The 13,149-nt window shown below is 34.1% G+C and overlaps 1 protein-coding gene across 2 annotated transcripts in view; it reads left to right on the forward strand.

The window, feature by feature from the left end:
- The window catches only part of LOC136803314 (tetratricopeptide repeat protein 17-like), a 35,877-nt gene extending 24,205 nt beyond the window's left edge, over positions 1-11,672 (forward strand). The window contains exons 3-8 of one of the 2 annotated variants that reach the window (XM_067060038.1): positions 8,602-8,833; positions 9,476-9,585; positions 10,003-10,150; positions 10,478-10,614; positions 11,097-11,298; positions 11,478-11,672. In XM_067060038.1, the coding sequence (XP_066916139.1) occupies positions 8,602-8,833; positions 9,476-9,585; positions 10,003-10,150; positions 10,478-10,614; positions 11,097-11,259 (790 nt within the window). In that variant the 3' untranslated portion in view covers positions 11,260-11,298; positions 11,478-11,672. The remainder of the gene's footprint in view (positions 1-8,601; positions 8,834-9,475; positions 9,586-10,002; positions 10,151-10,477; positions 10,615-11,096; positions 11,299-11,477) is intronic. The other variant, XM_067060039.1, reaches the window with a different exon arrangement.
- Positions 11,673-13,149: the final 1,477 nt, after the last annotated feature.

Here is a 13,149-nt window from a genome sequence, read left to right on the forward strand (position 1 = left end):
TGGTACAATAGTGTGTATGTAATAAATAGTGGTATATTTGGAAAAAACCTGTTTCGGGTTTGAAAAATCTTCAAAAGGAACGGTCGCCCCAGCCAATTAAATTACGACAGAGTCCAAAAAATATCATTTTCAGTTATAACACTGTGAAAATGTCTTCGATCTTGTTCAAATTTATACAGGAATTGTGTTTTAGTATCCTTTACTGAATTCTCATAGTGACATGTTTGTAAAAAATCTGTGTCAGGTTTGAAAAATCAAAAGGAACGATCGCCAGCCGCGATGAAATTATGACAAAGTCCAAAAACGATCATTTTCAGCCATAACACTGTGAAATTTCTCCAATCTTGTTCAAATTTACACAGGAATTGTGTTTTACTATCCTTTACTGAAATCTCATAGTGATATGTTTGTAAAAAATCTGTGTCGGGTTTGAAAAATCTTCAAAGGTAAGGAACGGTCGCCCCAGCCAGAAATTACGACAAAGTCCAAAAAATATCATTTTCAGTTATAACACTGTGAAAAATTTTTCGATCTTGTTCAAATTTACACAGGAATTGTGTTTTAGTATCCTTTACTGAATTCTCATAGTGATATGTTTGTACAAAATCTGTGTCAGGTTTGAAAAATCAAAAGGAACGATCGCCAGCCGCGATGAAATTATGACAAAGTCCAAAAACGATCATTTTCAGCCATAACACTGTGAAATTTCTCCAATCTTGTTCAAATTTACACAGGAATTGTGTTTTAGTATCCTTTACTGAAATCTCATAGTGATATGTTTGTAAAAAATCTGTGTCGGGTTTGAAAAATCAAAAGGAACGGTCGCCAGTCAACAATGACAAATACAAAACAGGATCATTTTCAGCCATACACATAACACCACAAAAACTACTCAGATCGTTTTCAAATTTGCACTATGATGTTGTAATTTTAGTATTCTCTTTTGAATTCCAATGGATGTGTGTTTGAAAGTTTCATAGTCAAGTTACAGAGTTTTATGGTTTTGTGCATCTAGAACTTAGAAGAGAAGTTAAGTTAGCCATATGCAAGATTTAAGCATTCGATCAGCTGACAATTCATGGACAAAATTTCTCCAAAGTCTTTCCACATTGTTAGAGAGCCAGTATGCATCAAACTTCTCATAAATCATGTCCAAAACATCATGAATAATGATGAAAATGATCAATTTTTCTTTGATTCTTTGAGATTCGCCAGTATTTGCTACACAGTCAGCTAGTCCACTTTCGGCAGCCATCTTTTTCTTAAATACTTTCGGCCAATAAAATGACAGTATTATTGGAATTAGATAATCCGTTTTTATTAAATCGGAATAGATCATCGGATTAGATAAACAAACAAAAAAAGTCTTGACCGTCGTCGTCGGACGAGAGAGAATTTAAGGCTCCTAGGCCGGAGCAAAAAGTCAAAATAAAGTCATAAAAAGTCAAAAAGTCAAAATTCAAAAAGTCAAAAAAAAGTCAAAAATTCTTCGGAAATATAAAAAAGTCAAAAATTATCGTACGCCAATCTTACCCCTCGTGCTTGACCCTGAGGATTCTGTTGTTTGATTGGGTTTTGATTGTATGGACGGGACTCTAAAATAAAGACTATATTTTACCTATTATTCCTAAACCGTTCCTTCTCTTTGGATAATTTGAACTTTGGGCTCATTTAACTGCATTTGAGAGCAAACAGGTTGATAGCAAAATTGTTTTATGGGGTTGGTAGTGCCGGAGGAAGCATTTTCATATTGAGGGGGCTGAAGTTTAGTGACACCTCAAGGGGCCAACCATGGTTTGGCCCGAGGGGGAAAATTTTGAAAATTTGAACTCTAGATTGCTTGAAAATGCACTCAATTGTGACAATTATGACAAATTAAAAAAGAAAAACTTTGCATTTTGCAAAATAACCATTTTTGAAAAAATTATTGGGGGGCATAGCCCCCCCTTGCCCCCCCCCAGTTGCTACGGCACTGATTTGAGAGTTTAAAAGCACATTTTGACAGACTTGATCCTTAAATGGTAGATCAGGAGGTAAAGATCTTGATGAATGTTTGTACTATCCCCATGAAACTTTCCAAATACCAAGATTTCATTATCTTAGTGGACTCATTTTCTGTTCAATGTTGAGCAAAAATTTTTGTTTTGAGCAGCATTGTCAAGATTTTTAGGATTTTAGAGTTAAGACTGACTTTGAGCAAACTTCTGATAAATTCTTGAACTATCTATAGGATGCTTTCACAAAATCAAGAATCAAGTATCAACGGGTACTCATTTTGGGCAAAAATTTCAGCCAAAAATGTACTTTTAAGTCAATTTTACAAAATTAAGGGGGTCAGGGGAGTTAGAAGCCGCCTTTGAGTGAAATTTCAGCCTCTATAAGCTTTCGAAGAGTACCATATTTGATTTTCCTGGAAACCTTTCTGGAATGTGATGAGGAATCATGATTTTCAGATAAAATTTACTTTCTAACTGCCAATTACTGGCTGCAAAAATGACCTCAGCTCTAGTCAAAAAAATGAAAAAAAAGCCTTTTTGGCCCAAAAAAGCACATTTGACAACTTTTTTCACCTAGTTTCATTTTTTTTTATAAAAGATTCATCATAGCCCTTATATTAAAACAAATTCAGTGACCTAGACCCCTTTGAAGTTTGCCAATGAGCCAAAATATCCCAAATTTTAGTCATTTTTCGAGCAATTATAAGAATTTTTTTAAATCAAGATAAAAAATTAATGGTAGGAGATCACATAGGTTTCTCTTTTGATCCTAAGAGACCAGGCGGTTGTCTTTCAGGAACAGAAGAGTTGGAGGTCAGACAATGTTGGGATTTCTAGGAAAATTAGGCTAAAGTTGGTACTTTTTTGAGACCTTATTGGCTTTTCGGGCCTCCAGGGGCCAGTAGGGCTGGAATTTTTTATTGCAATCACTTCAAATGGATAGACCAGGGACTGAACTACCAGAAATTATTATTTTGAGCAGTAAAACACTCCCCTGGGACAGGTCAGATGGCTCTAAAATACCCCTAAAATCATGTGACGTCATAACTCCAGCTACCATTTTGAAAATTGTATAGTTTAACTGGCCATAGTTTCAGAATCGCCAAAAATCAATTCCTTATTTGGATTTGAGAAAGCATTGTTCTATATCAAAAAACTTTTTAAGTGCAATGCCCAAAAATGTCAAAAACTTCAAATTGGCATAAAAACGCCATTATGGATTTTCAGACCAAAATATTTTGGGATTTTACTCAGTTCATTGTACTTAACAACACAACATATCCAAAAATGAAAAAAATCTAACTTTCAAACTATTGGAACTGCCCCAAACTGCCTCATTCTCATTCTTAAAAAAACTGGCTCTTAAAACTCAAAAAGTTAAGAACATCCTAAGGCTTTGTATGTTCTTATAAAAAAAACGTGTAGGGTAGACATCAAGCATATATAACATTTTTTGAGAGGTATTGTTCGAAATGACTTCAAACAAGTGAACACTGAAAACGCTCCTGGGGGAAGTTATTATGTTAGATAGAAATTTGACTATTGAGACCATTGACTTACAAACCCAAAGGGCTAGACACTGGCTTATTGTAATTTACGGAATCAGATTCCGCCTTTTAATTTGCGGAATCTCATTCCGCAAATTACTAATCTACGGAATTTGCTCATATCTTTCCAACCAATTAATATTTTTCAACCAAATTTAGCATACATATTACCAACTAACAGATGCACCTTCACAAAAAAAATCAACTCTAACAACCTACGTAAACGGATGTTACGACAGAGAAACTTTTAGTTCCGAACTGATTCCGCAAATTACAAATCTACGGAATCTGCTTATAACTCTCGAAGGAATTAGTTATTTCAAACCAAACTTTGCACACGTCTCGACATCCATAAGACGCTGTTCTGTGCCAAATTTGATTGTTTGAATAGGCCGTTTACGGGAGTTATGACGGAATGACGTAAGGGACTCTCTTTCTTTGGAAGTGTCTACATTGTAAATTTGAGCGGGAAAATGTGACGAAAATGCCTTTAAGTAGGTCACTTGGTTTTGGTTATGAAAATTTCGGGTAAAAGTTTCGGTCGGAGATAAAAAAAGCTTGGTCAAAGTTTTAGCCGGGTGATAAAATGACAAGTAAAGATTTCGTTGGGTAAAAATTTCGTAACCCCCTAAAAATTTTTCGTCACTTTTCCCCGACATTTTTCCCCGAATAGGTACAACCTTTCTTTTCTTATAGACAATTTTGATTAATAAATGTGCATTTTGATTCAAGTTAACATCCTAAAAAATCGTAATTTTACGAGAAATGGCAAGCTACTTATTCAAAGCAGATCATTTTACGATTAACCTTCTAAATTTTATCCAAAGAAGACTGAAGTTTAAGAGGGAGGGCTTCTTTGTGCAAAATTTGGGCTTGTAAAACATATTGGTTCGGGAGATACAACGATTTTGAGTTTTTTTCAACAAGGGCTGTTAGAGTTCCTTACGTGATTTTACGTTATTCCGTAATAGCTGCCGTTAACGACCTTTTCAAATGTTCAAATTTGGCACAGAACAGCGTCTTATGGATGTCGAGACGTGTGCAAAGTTTGGTTTGAAATAACCAATTCCTTCGAGAGTTATAAGCAGATTCCGTAGATTTGTAATTTGCGGAATCAGTTCGGAACTAAAAGTTTTTCTGTCGTAACATCCGTTTACGTAGGTTATTAGGGTTGATTTTTTTTGTGAAGGTGCATCTGTTAGTTGGTAATATGTATGCTAAATTTGGTTGAAAAATATTAATTGGTTGGAAAGATATGAGCAAATTCCGTAGATTAGTAATTTGCGGAATGAGATTCCGCAAATTAAAAGGCGGAATCTGATTCCGTAAATTACAATAAGCCCTAGACACTAGACTCCTGGGCCCGGTTGTTCAAAAGTGGATTAGTGGCCGATTAGCTTAATTCTCGATTAAGGGCTCTGACCATAGTCAGAAAATTGATTTTAGTATCTGAACATAAAAGTTATGTTTTAGATTCTTTAACACTTTTAACAAAGAATTGCCTTTATAAATTGATTTTTAATCAAATCCCTTAAGAGTAATTAAAAACTCAATTGCTAAAATGACGTTATGAACTTTAAAAAGACGTTAATAATATGTTGCATCACCTTCTTTTATAAAAAGTGCTAAGTTTTAATGGGCAATTAACCTTTTTGCTTCGAACTTTTTTCAAACTGTCCGCTAAGAATTGAACTATTTTAAATTTTGCGGAAAATTTTTCTAAAAAGATGTGTCAAAAGTTATGAATGTTTTTTTAAAAAAGCAAAATCCAGATGAAAAATTGATGAAAAACCACTATTTTGAAGATTTCGAGACAAAGAAGCATTTACAAAAATTTTCCGCAAAAATTTTTAATGTTCGGTAAAAGATACACCATCTACTGCGAAAAAATTTTCAAAATGTTTTTTCTTCGCCGAAACTAAGCTCTTCAAAGTTGAAATACTCTTCCTCGCAAAAGTCTTCATTTTCTTCTTCATCAAACTTTTTCAATGCAATTTTTGAATTTTCAGATTCAGGAATAGTTTGTCTAACAGAAAATGTATAACCTGCCATAGTCTATTTGGTTACATCAGTCAGAAAACACATTTTAAAACACGGCAATTATGAAAAGTTCACTATGGTCAGAGCCCTTAAATCTCGATTAGCGCCGATTAACGCAGAACCGTCGGTTGTTCGAAAAAAAATAGGCTTAAATCTGGATTAAATCCCGATTAAATTGGCCAAATTTTAATCCTGCTCTGACCCAGGATTAACGAGGATTAAGAGACTTTTTCCTACAAAAAAAGTGAAGTCGCTGCATTGAACTGAGAAATTTGAACAAAAAAAGATTTTCGAATGTTTTGAAAACATTCGAAAAGTGACGTCAAGATTAAGATTTTTGAAAACACAGGCAAAATGTCCACGATTAGTTAATCTGACGTTCGAACAACGGAAGTTAATCGCCGGGATTAACTAATCGAAATCTAATCGCGATTAGCGCTAATCGGGAGTTAATCTAATCGACTTTTGACTTTTGAACAACCGGGCCCTGGGCCCGGTTGTTCAAAAGTGGATTAGTGGCCGATTAGCTTAATTTTCGATTAAATCTCGATTAGCGCCGATTAACGCGGTTGTTCGAAAAAAATTAGGCTTAAATCTGGATTAAATCCCGATTAAATTGGCCAAATTTTAATCCAGCGCGCTGTTTTTTATATTTTCACGCTGTCTGCGCGCAACTTTTTTGAGAAAACGCGGGGTTTGGGAAATTTGCCATAACTCAAGAACTAGAAATCTTTTGGCAAAAAGTAAACTATCCCTGAAAAGCTAATTAAGTTTTGCAGCTTTTAGGTTGGGTACAAGTTCAATTAAAGTATTCTAACTTAAATGGTAGCTTTACATACACCAATGCTTTTTTCCTCATTTTTCGACAATGTCACTTTTTTGGCATTTTTCACTTTCTATGCAAAAAAAAGTGGGGGAAAGTTAATTATTAAATTTTTCTTTACTATTTTATCAATATATACTTACTCATGAAGCCATATACCAAAAATTAGCATCCAAAAACAATTCTACTGGTCACAAGGGCTTTTCAAACATTGTTCACTTTTCTCCAAAATCAGTGTTTTTCCGTCTGCCATTTTGAATCAGTGTTTTTATTTGAAAAGTGCTGACTCACACCGTGATCATAACATTACATCATTATATATCAACGGAAAGCTTAGACTCTCTACTTTCTTTTTCTTTATTTTTCAACGATCAGAAAGCAAGCCAATTAAAGATATTGCGCGAGAAAGACATGCCTATCAAATTGCGTATATGTACGGCATTCGGAACGTCTCAAGGACGTATATGTACGGCATTCGGGTCCAAAAGGTTAAGAAACTTTTTCCTACAAAAAAAGTGAAGTCGCTGCATTGAAGTGAGAAATTTGAACAAAAAAAGATTTTCGAATGTTTTGAAAACATTCGAAAAGTGACGTCAAGATTAAGATTTTTGAAAACACAGGCAAAATGTCCACGATTAGTTAATCTGACGATCGAACAACGGAAGTTAATCGACGGGATTAACTAATCGAAATCTAATCGCGATTAGCGCTAATCGGGAGTTAATCTAATCCACTTTTGAACAACCGGGCCCTGGGCCCGGTTGTTCGAAAGTGGATTAGCGGCCGATTAGCTTAATTTTCGATTAAATCTTGATTAGCGCCGATTAGCACAGAACCGTCGGTTGTTCGAAAAAAAATTAAGCTTAAATCTGGATTAAATCCCGATTAAATCGGTCAAATTTTAATCCTGCTCTGACCCAGGATTAACGAGGATTAAGAAGCTTTTTCTTACAAAAAAGTGAAGTCGCTGCATTGAAGTGAGAAATTCGAACGAAAAAAGATTTTCGAATGTTTTGAAAACGTTCGAAAAGTGACTAAGATTAGATTAAGATTTTTGAAAACACAGGCAAAATATCCACGATTAGTTAATCTGACGTTCGAACAACGGAAGTTAATCGTCGGGATTAACTAATCGAAATCTAATCGCGATTAGCGCTAATCGGGATTTAATCTAATCGACTTTTGAACAACCGGGCCCTGGATAGAATATGAAGCCAGTTATTTCCCATCCTGAACGCGTGACCCGTGTCGTTTCAACACAAACACTAGTTGAAAGTAAAATATATGACCAGATTTCGAAAAATATGCCGCATGAAAACAGAGAAAGAGCTAGATTCAATCTGTCATTCTGAATCCGGCGCAAATCTTTAAATGCTTCACTTTTTCTTGCTTGAGAAAGACTGAAGATTCATCTGTGGCTTTAAACTCAATAATTGAGATTCCTTTACTCTGATTTTATATATAATAATATAAATAATAAATAGAAGGTAGACAATTAAATTGCTTAACAAAGATATTGATGTACTATAAAACCATCGTGTTTTTATTAAATTTTGATAGATTAAAAAGCATATTTTTATATTTTTTCTAAAGTTTTCATTCCTTTCATCATAACTTTTGAGATCTACTTTACCCAATTTGATAAATGGCACATCAAAATTTAAGTAATTTTGCGTCTTTCCAAAATCTAGTAAATTTCTCAGATAATTCTCAATGTGAACCTCAAGAAAGGCTTTGTAGGGGGCTAGGACTTTCTCCGAATACAATGCGAGGTTTGATCTCTCGGTTGGGGGACCAATAAAGGACCTGTAAACAACGTTTGGTTGAAATATGTTTCATATGTCGTATTGGTTAAAGAATTTGGTATTTCTGAACAAAATAGCCTAGAAAATAGTAAAATTTTGCCTGCCGCGCCATTTACGTCAATTTGTTACGAAAATGAAGTTTATTTTGTGTATTTTAACGGTTAGTAAATCGTCGTGCAGTTTCGTTCGATTCTAAAAGTAGGGGGTAGCAATATAAATGTGGGGGGATGAGACTATGCACAAAATTGAATACAAACTGTTAAACATTTTCGTGGCGCACCCAATAGTTATTGCTAAAATCTTTGATGACATGATGCTTTAAAAAAAGAAATGCAGTAGAATGGGAAACTGAGAATTGATAGAAGTTTCATGTTTTTGATTTTTTTTAGAATAGAAGACTTTGCAGATTACAAAGTGCAACTTCCTGAAGACAAAGAGAAGTTTACAAAACCGTACTGCAATTCAGAGTTTGCATTTAGCATGCATAGTTATGACCATTTGAAAGGAGTTGGTGATCGAAAATTATTGATCAACGCTTCAGAAGCAGGCCTTGTCAACCCTATACCACATGCCAAGAAGCTGGAAGAGTTTGGACATCGAATCAATGTAGCATTGGAAAAGGTATAAACGCTATTTATTGGAATCAGCGCTTTCCAGGCTAATTGTTTTCTTTTGTAATTTACTCATTATTGTGTACATTATCTTATTTGTTCTAATGTTTTAGCGATTCCCATTGAAATTTTAGCTTACTTATCACATCTTAACAAACTAATTTTCTCCGTTGCCCAACGATAGTTGGCAAAATTGTTTTTTTATTCTTTTTTAATCCTCCACAAATGCTGATAAGTGTAATTATATTAGAATGAAGGTATCACCCAATGGAAAGATTTTGGCCGATTAAATACAGGCTACTGGCAGACTTTGAAATATGAATAATTATTGGAGGCGAGGTTTTTTAGTACTTTACAATAAAAACTAGAAGCTGAAGCGGCATTAAGGTTCAATTACATAGCAATAGTCGAATGTTTGTTCGTTACGCTTTCACTTTGTACCAGTTTGTACGGATGTTATATGGCGCCGTTTCTTCCAAAATGAACCTGAATTTACGAAGCGCTACTTCTTCAATAATGGACATATGGCACTACGGACAGCGACATGCTAATGAACGATCCAATGCTGGGCCGATAAACAGCAATATGGTAGATTCAAAAAGGCTTGTTAACCGAATAAAATTCATCTCTTGTTATCTTAAATTATTTTCAGAATGAAACGTCTTGGGTATTGTTGAATTTTGCTTCGATTTACTGGAGGGTTGCTGGAAATGCTTATTATGCAGTAGAATGTCTTCGAAGAGCTCTTCATTACTCCCCAAGGTATTTTAAGTTTTTTATAAAAGTCTTACCCATTAATTTCTTCTCTTCGACATTTACTGTTACGGAAAGGGCTTATTTTATAAAATCATCCATATATAATGTTTTGCTTGAAAATTTACAAATGGCAGCATTCTAATTTCTGGTGTAACATATAATACCTTACAGTAAGTAAGTCTGCGACCAGAAGGCTCCTCTTTCAGTAGCTATCTACTAGAAGGTAGGGATGGCGCCACCCTTGACCCTTTTCTTTAATTGGTAAGCGTCAAGCAGAGAGGCATCATGTACCATTTTTGTACGATAGTACGAAGTTTTTGGTATGACTCGGACCTTGCACGCTGTAGCCGGACGCTCTACCTTTGCACTAGGGTCTATGAGTAAGTCAACGATGTTATAACAAAAATCATTCTTTTCCAATAGGAAACATAAAGATTTAGCATTGGTGAGCTTGGCGAACATTTTACATCGTTCAAAATATTCATTGGACGCGGCTATCTTGATGCACGCCGCCCTGGAAATGACCACTGATTATGATATCGTGTATTTTACACTTGGCAATATATATGGGGTACGTACAATGTGTTTAATTTTTTGAAGATTTTTCTAGTTTTGCACACCTTCAGGGACGGAGTTTTCTTTTTCCTTGTTTGAAGATTGCGAATCTAATCATAAGGTATTTAAGTTATTCATAGATATCTCACACAAACTTGTAACTTTTTATATATTCCTCTCTAGTCTACAGTAGGCCGGTATCTATCATCGTTTGGACCGCGTCGGTAGGACTCTCAACACTAAAGCTTTCTAATTAGGATACATTTAGCGAAATTTGGACGTAGCAATTATCATTAAAAAACAGTTAAACCCTCAGCCCCCACACAATTATCTTTATTTTCAGGCTTTGGGACAGTTTGATTTGGCAGATATATGTTATAAATACGTGTCAGATTTACAACCTGCGTTTGAGGCTGCTCGGTTACGTATGCATGCGGCGAGGTGCGAGTTCAAACTTGGTTCTCCTCTTGAGAATCCAAAGTAAGTGAAGTGTCATTTTCTTACGACGTCTGGAAATCCATATTTGGGTACTCAACCTACAAATACTTTCGGCCTCTAAAGATCTACTAAGTCTACATAATATAAAACTTCTGCATGTCGTCCTCATTATTGATTCACGGTGTGCTACTTTTTGTCGGTTTAAATTGATCAACATGGATCGATTCTTTCAAAAGATTTTCTTGAGCAGTCTTGAGCTATAATATTTTAAGTGGTTTCGAGTGTCTGTTACTGAACCTTTAAAATAGCTAGCTAAAAAGAATAAATGTAAGATAATAAAAAAAGTATCAAAGTTATATTTTCAATTTCTTTTGAACCAATCCTTTGCAAAGTATTTCCAATGTATTTCCAATGTATTTCAAATTATAGATGGACAGTTTTAAATAAAGGCTTTTTAAACCAAAATAAGCTTTTTTTTAGGCTGACCTCTACTTTGGATTACTCTCTATTCTTCATTTTTCCAGGTTTCAAGATGACATTGATGAATTAGAAGAAATGGTCGGTAAACAACAATTGATTGAGGATACGCACAAAGGTCATTTAGCAGACCGCTCATCACCCCTACGGAAATACAACATGTATTCAGATATACAACCACCCGCCCACGAAAGGGGAGATTATATCTAGGTAAAATGTTTTGGACTTTCAAGGGGTGTACCATACAAGGTTGGTGTTGTTGGTGTTGGTGTCCATTTCATCACGGATATTCTTCTTTTTTTTTGGAAATCATTTTAAAGTATTCTTACGTTATTCTAAAGTTTGAAATCAAAACCTAAATGCTCAAATAATTGGATGATTTAAGATCGAAAATGGTTAACTCAAATTTCTTTATATTATTTTTCTAGATCAATCATATGTTTTAATGGCTGGAATTTTTATACGTTTTTATACCTCATTTCGCTTGGACTCCTTGCCACTATCATGCAAGCATTCACTGGCAAAGAGTAAAATTGAAAATTTATGTTTTTGACTTTCGTAATCATTCGAAATTCGACGATTAAAGTTTGTTGAATATATGGAAAAAAGCTGAACAGTGTTTATAAAGAAGCGAGAAATTGTTATTGCCGGAATCTTCTGTTCAGTCGTTAGACATTCAATTCCCAATGTTATTATTCGATAGTTTTGTGAGAGAAAAAATATCAAATTTTCGGGTCATAAATAATGATAGTTTTTAGTATTATAAGTCTGTTCTGTTTTTTTTCCCGGACACTTGATAAACCTCATTACCTCAATATTTCATTTGCAGACATTTTATGCTATTTAGTTTCCATTTTTTATATCCAAGATTTTAAAATGAAAGATTGTTTTGATCTAGGTCTCATTTTCTTGTTCAGGTGAAATTCTTTACACGTTTTTTTTTAATAAGAATACACTTTATAAGAATGTCCATGATGAAAATGGCCAAAAAATTAAGAATATGGTAAGAATATCACCATCATGGAATTTGGCTACTAAAGCTAAGAATGTCATTTTTAGAGCATTTTAAATTATAAATTGCCAATTACCCCCAAGTAATAAGAATGCTGTAAGAATATTTTAGGATGATTTTACCAAAAAAGTTAAGAATATCCATGATGAAATGGATTTACACCATTCTTATAAAAAAAAAGCGTGTAACACCATACACGTTTTGCTTTTATGAGAACATCCAAAATTTTGGAAGCCTTCGGATGTTCTTAACTTTTTCAGTTTCAAGCCTGAAAATGTTCTTATTTTCACCATTTTGAGGGTATTTTCATCCATTTTCTTAAGAAATTGGATGTTTTAGGGTCCTCAAAGCCTTAAAATATTCTTAATTTGTTCTTAATTTGTTCTTCATATTTCGTCCATCGAAGCCTCATGTTCTTATATAATTTGTTCTCATAAAAAACATCACACTAGTAACTATTCATCGCTTCCAAATAGGATGTTTTTTTCACCACAACTAAACAATGCAAACCATGATCATTACCCGACTAATATTTTTTTCACTTTTTTTCACTTTTTTGATTGTTTAGCTTTTAAATTTCTAGTATCTTTGAACTTTTATCTTTGTTTAACTTTATTTCTTCTATTATGTATCATACTACACAGAAAGTCGCACTTCATACTTTTCTCTGGCACTAAACTCTTAATAACTCGAAGAACTTTGGGCCCCTTAAGTGAATATTTAGTTATTTCGCCAAACTCGATCGATCACTAATTTCCTCTAAAGTTTGAATTCTAGTGACATGTTGGAACTAGGGAGAATCAATTTGATTTCTGTCATAAAATGACCCTTGATGCTTTGTAAATTTAATGTTTTCTTTATATATACTTTAGTAGTTAACCAATTTAATTTGTTGTTTTCCGGGCCAAGCTAACCAAAAAAGAGAGTTGGTCAGTCGGCAAAAAAATAAAAATAAAAGTTAAAGTTTCACTTAAAAAATCTTCTAAAAAGGCAGCAAAAGCTACATCTTGACAAAAATGCGAAATACAAAATAGAAAGACATAAAGCTTGAATTCATGGATAAAATGAAAAATTGAAACATAAAATTC

This window comes from Clytia hemisphaerica, unplaced genomic scaffold (genome assembly GCF_902728285.1).
Source record: "Clytia hemisphaerica strain Z4C2 unplaced genomic scaffold, Clytia hemisphaerica genome assembly, whole genome shotgun sequence".
Lineage (NCBI taxonomy): Eukaryota > Metazoa > Cnidaria > Hydrozoa > Leptothecata > Clytiidae > Clytia > Clytia hemisphaerica.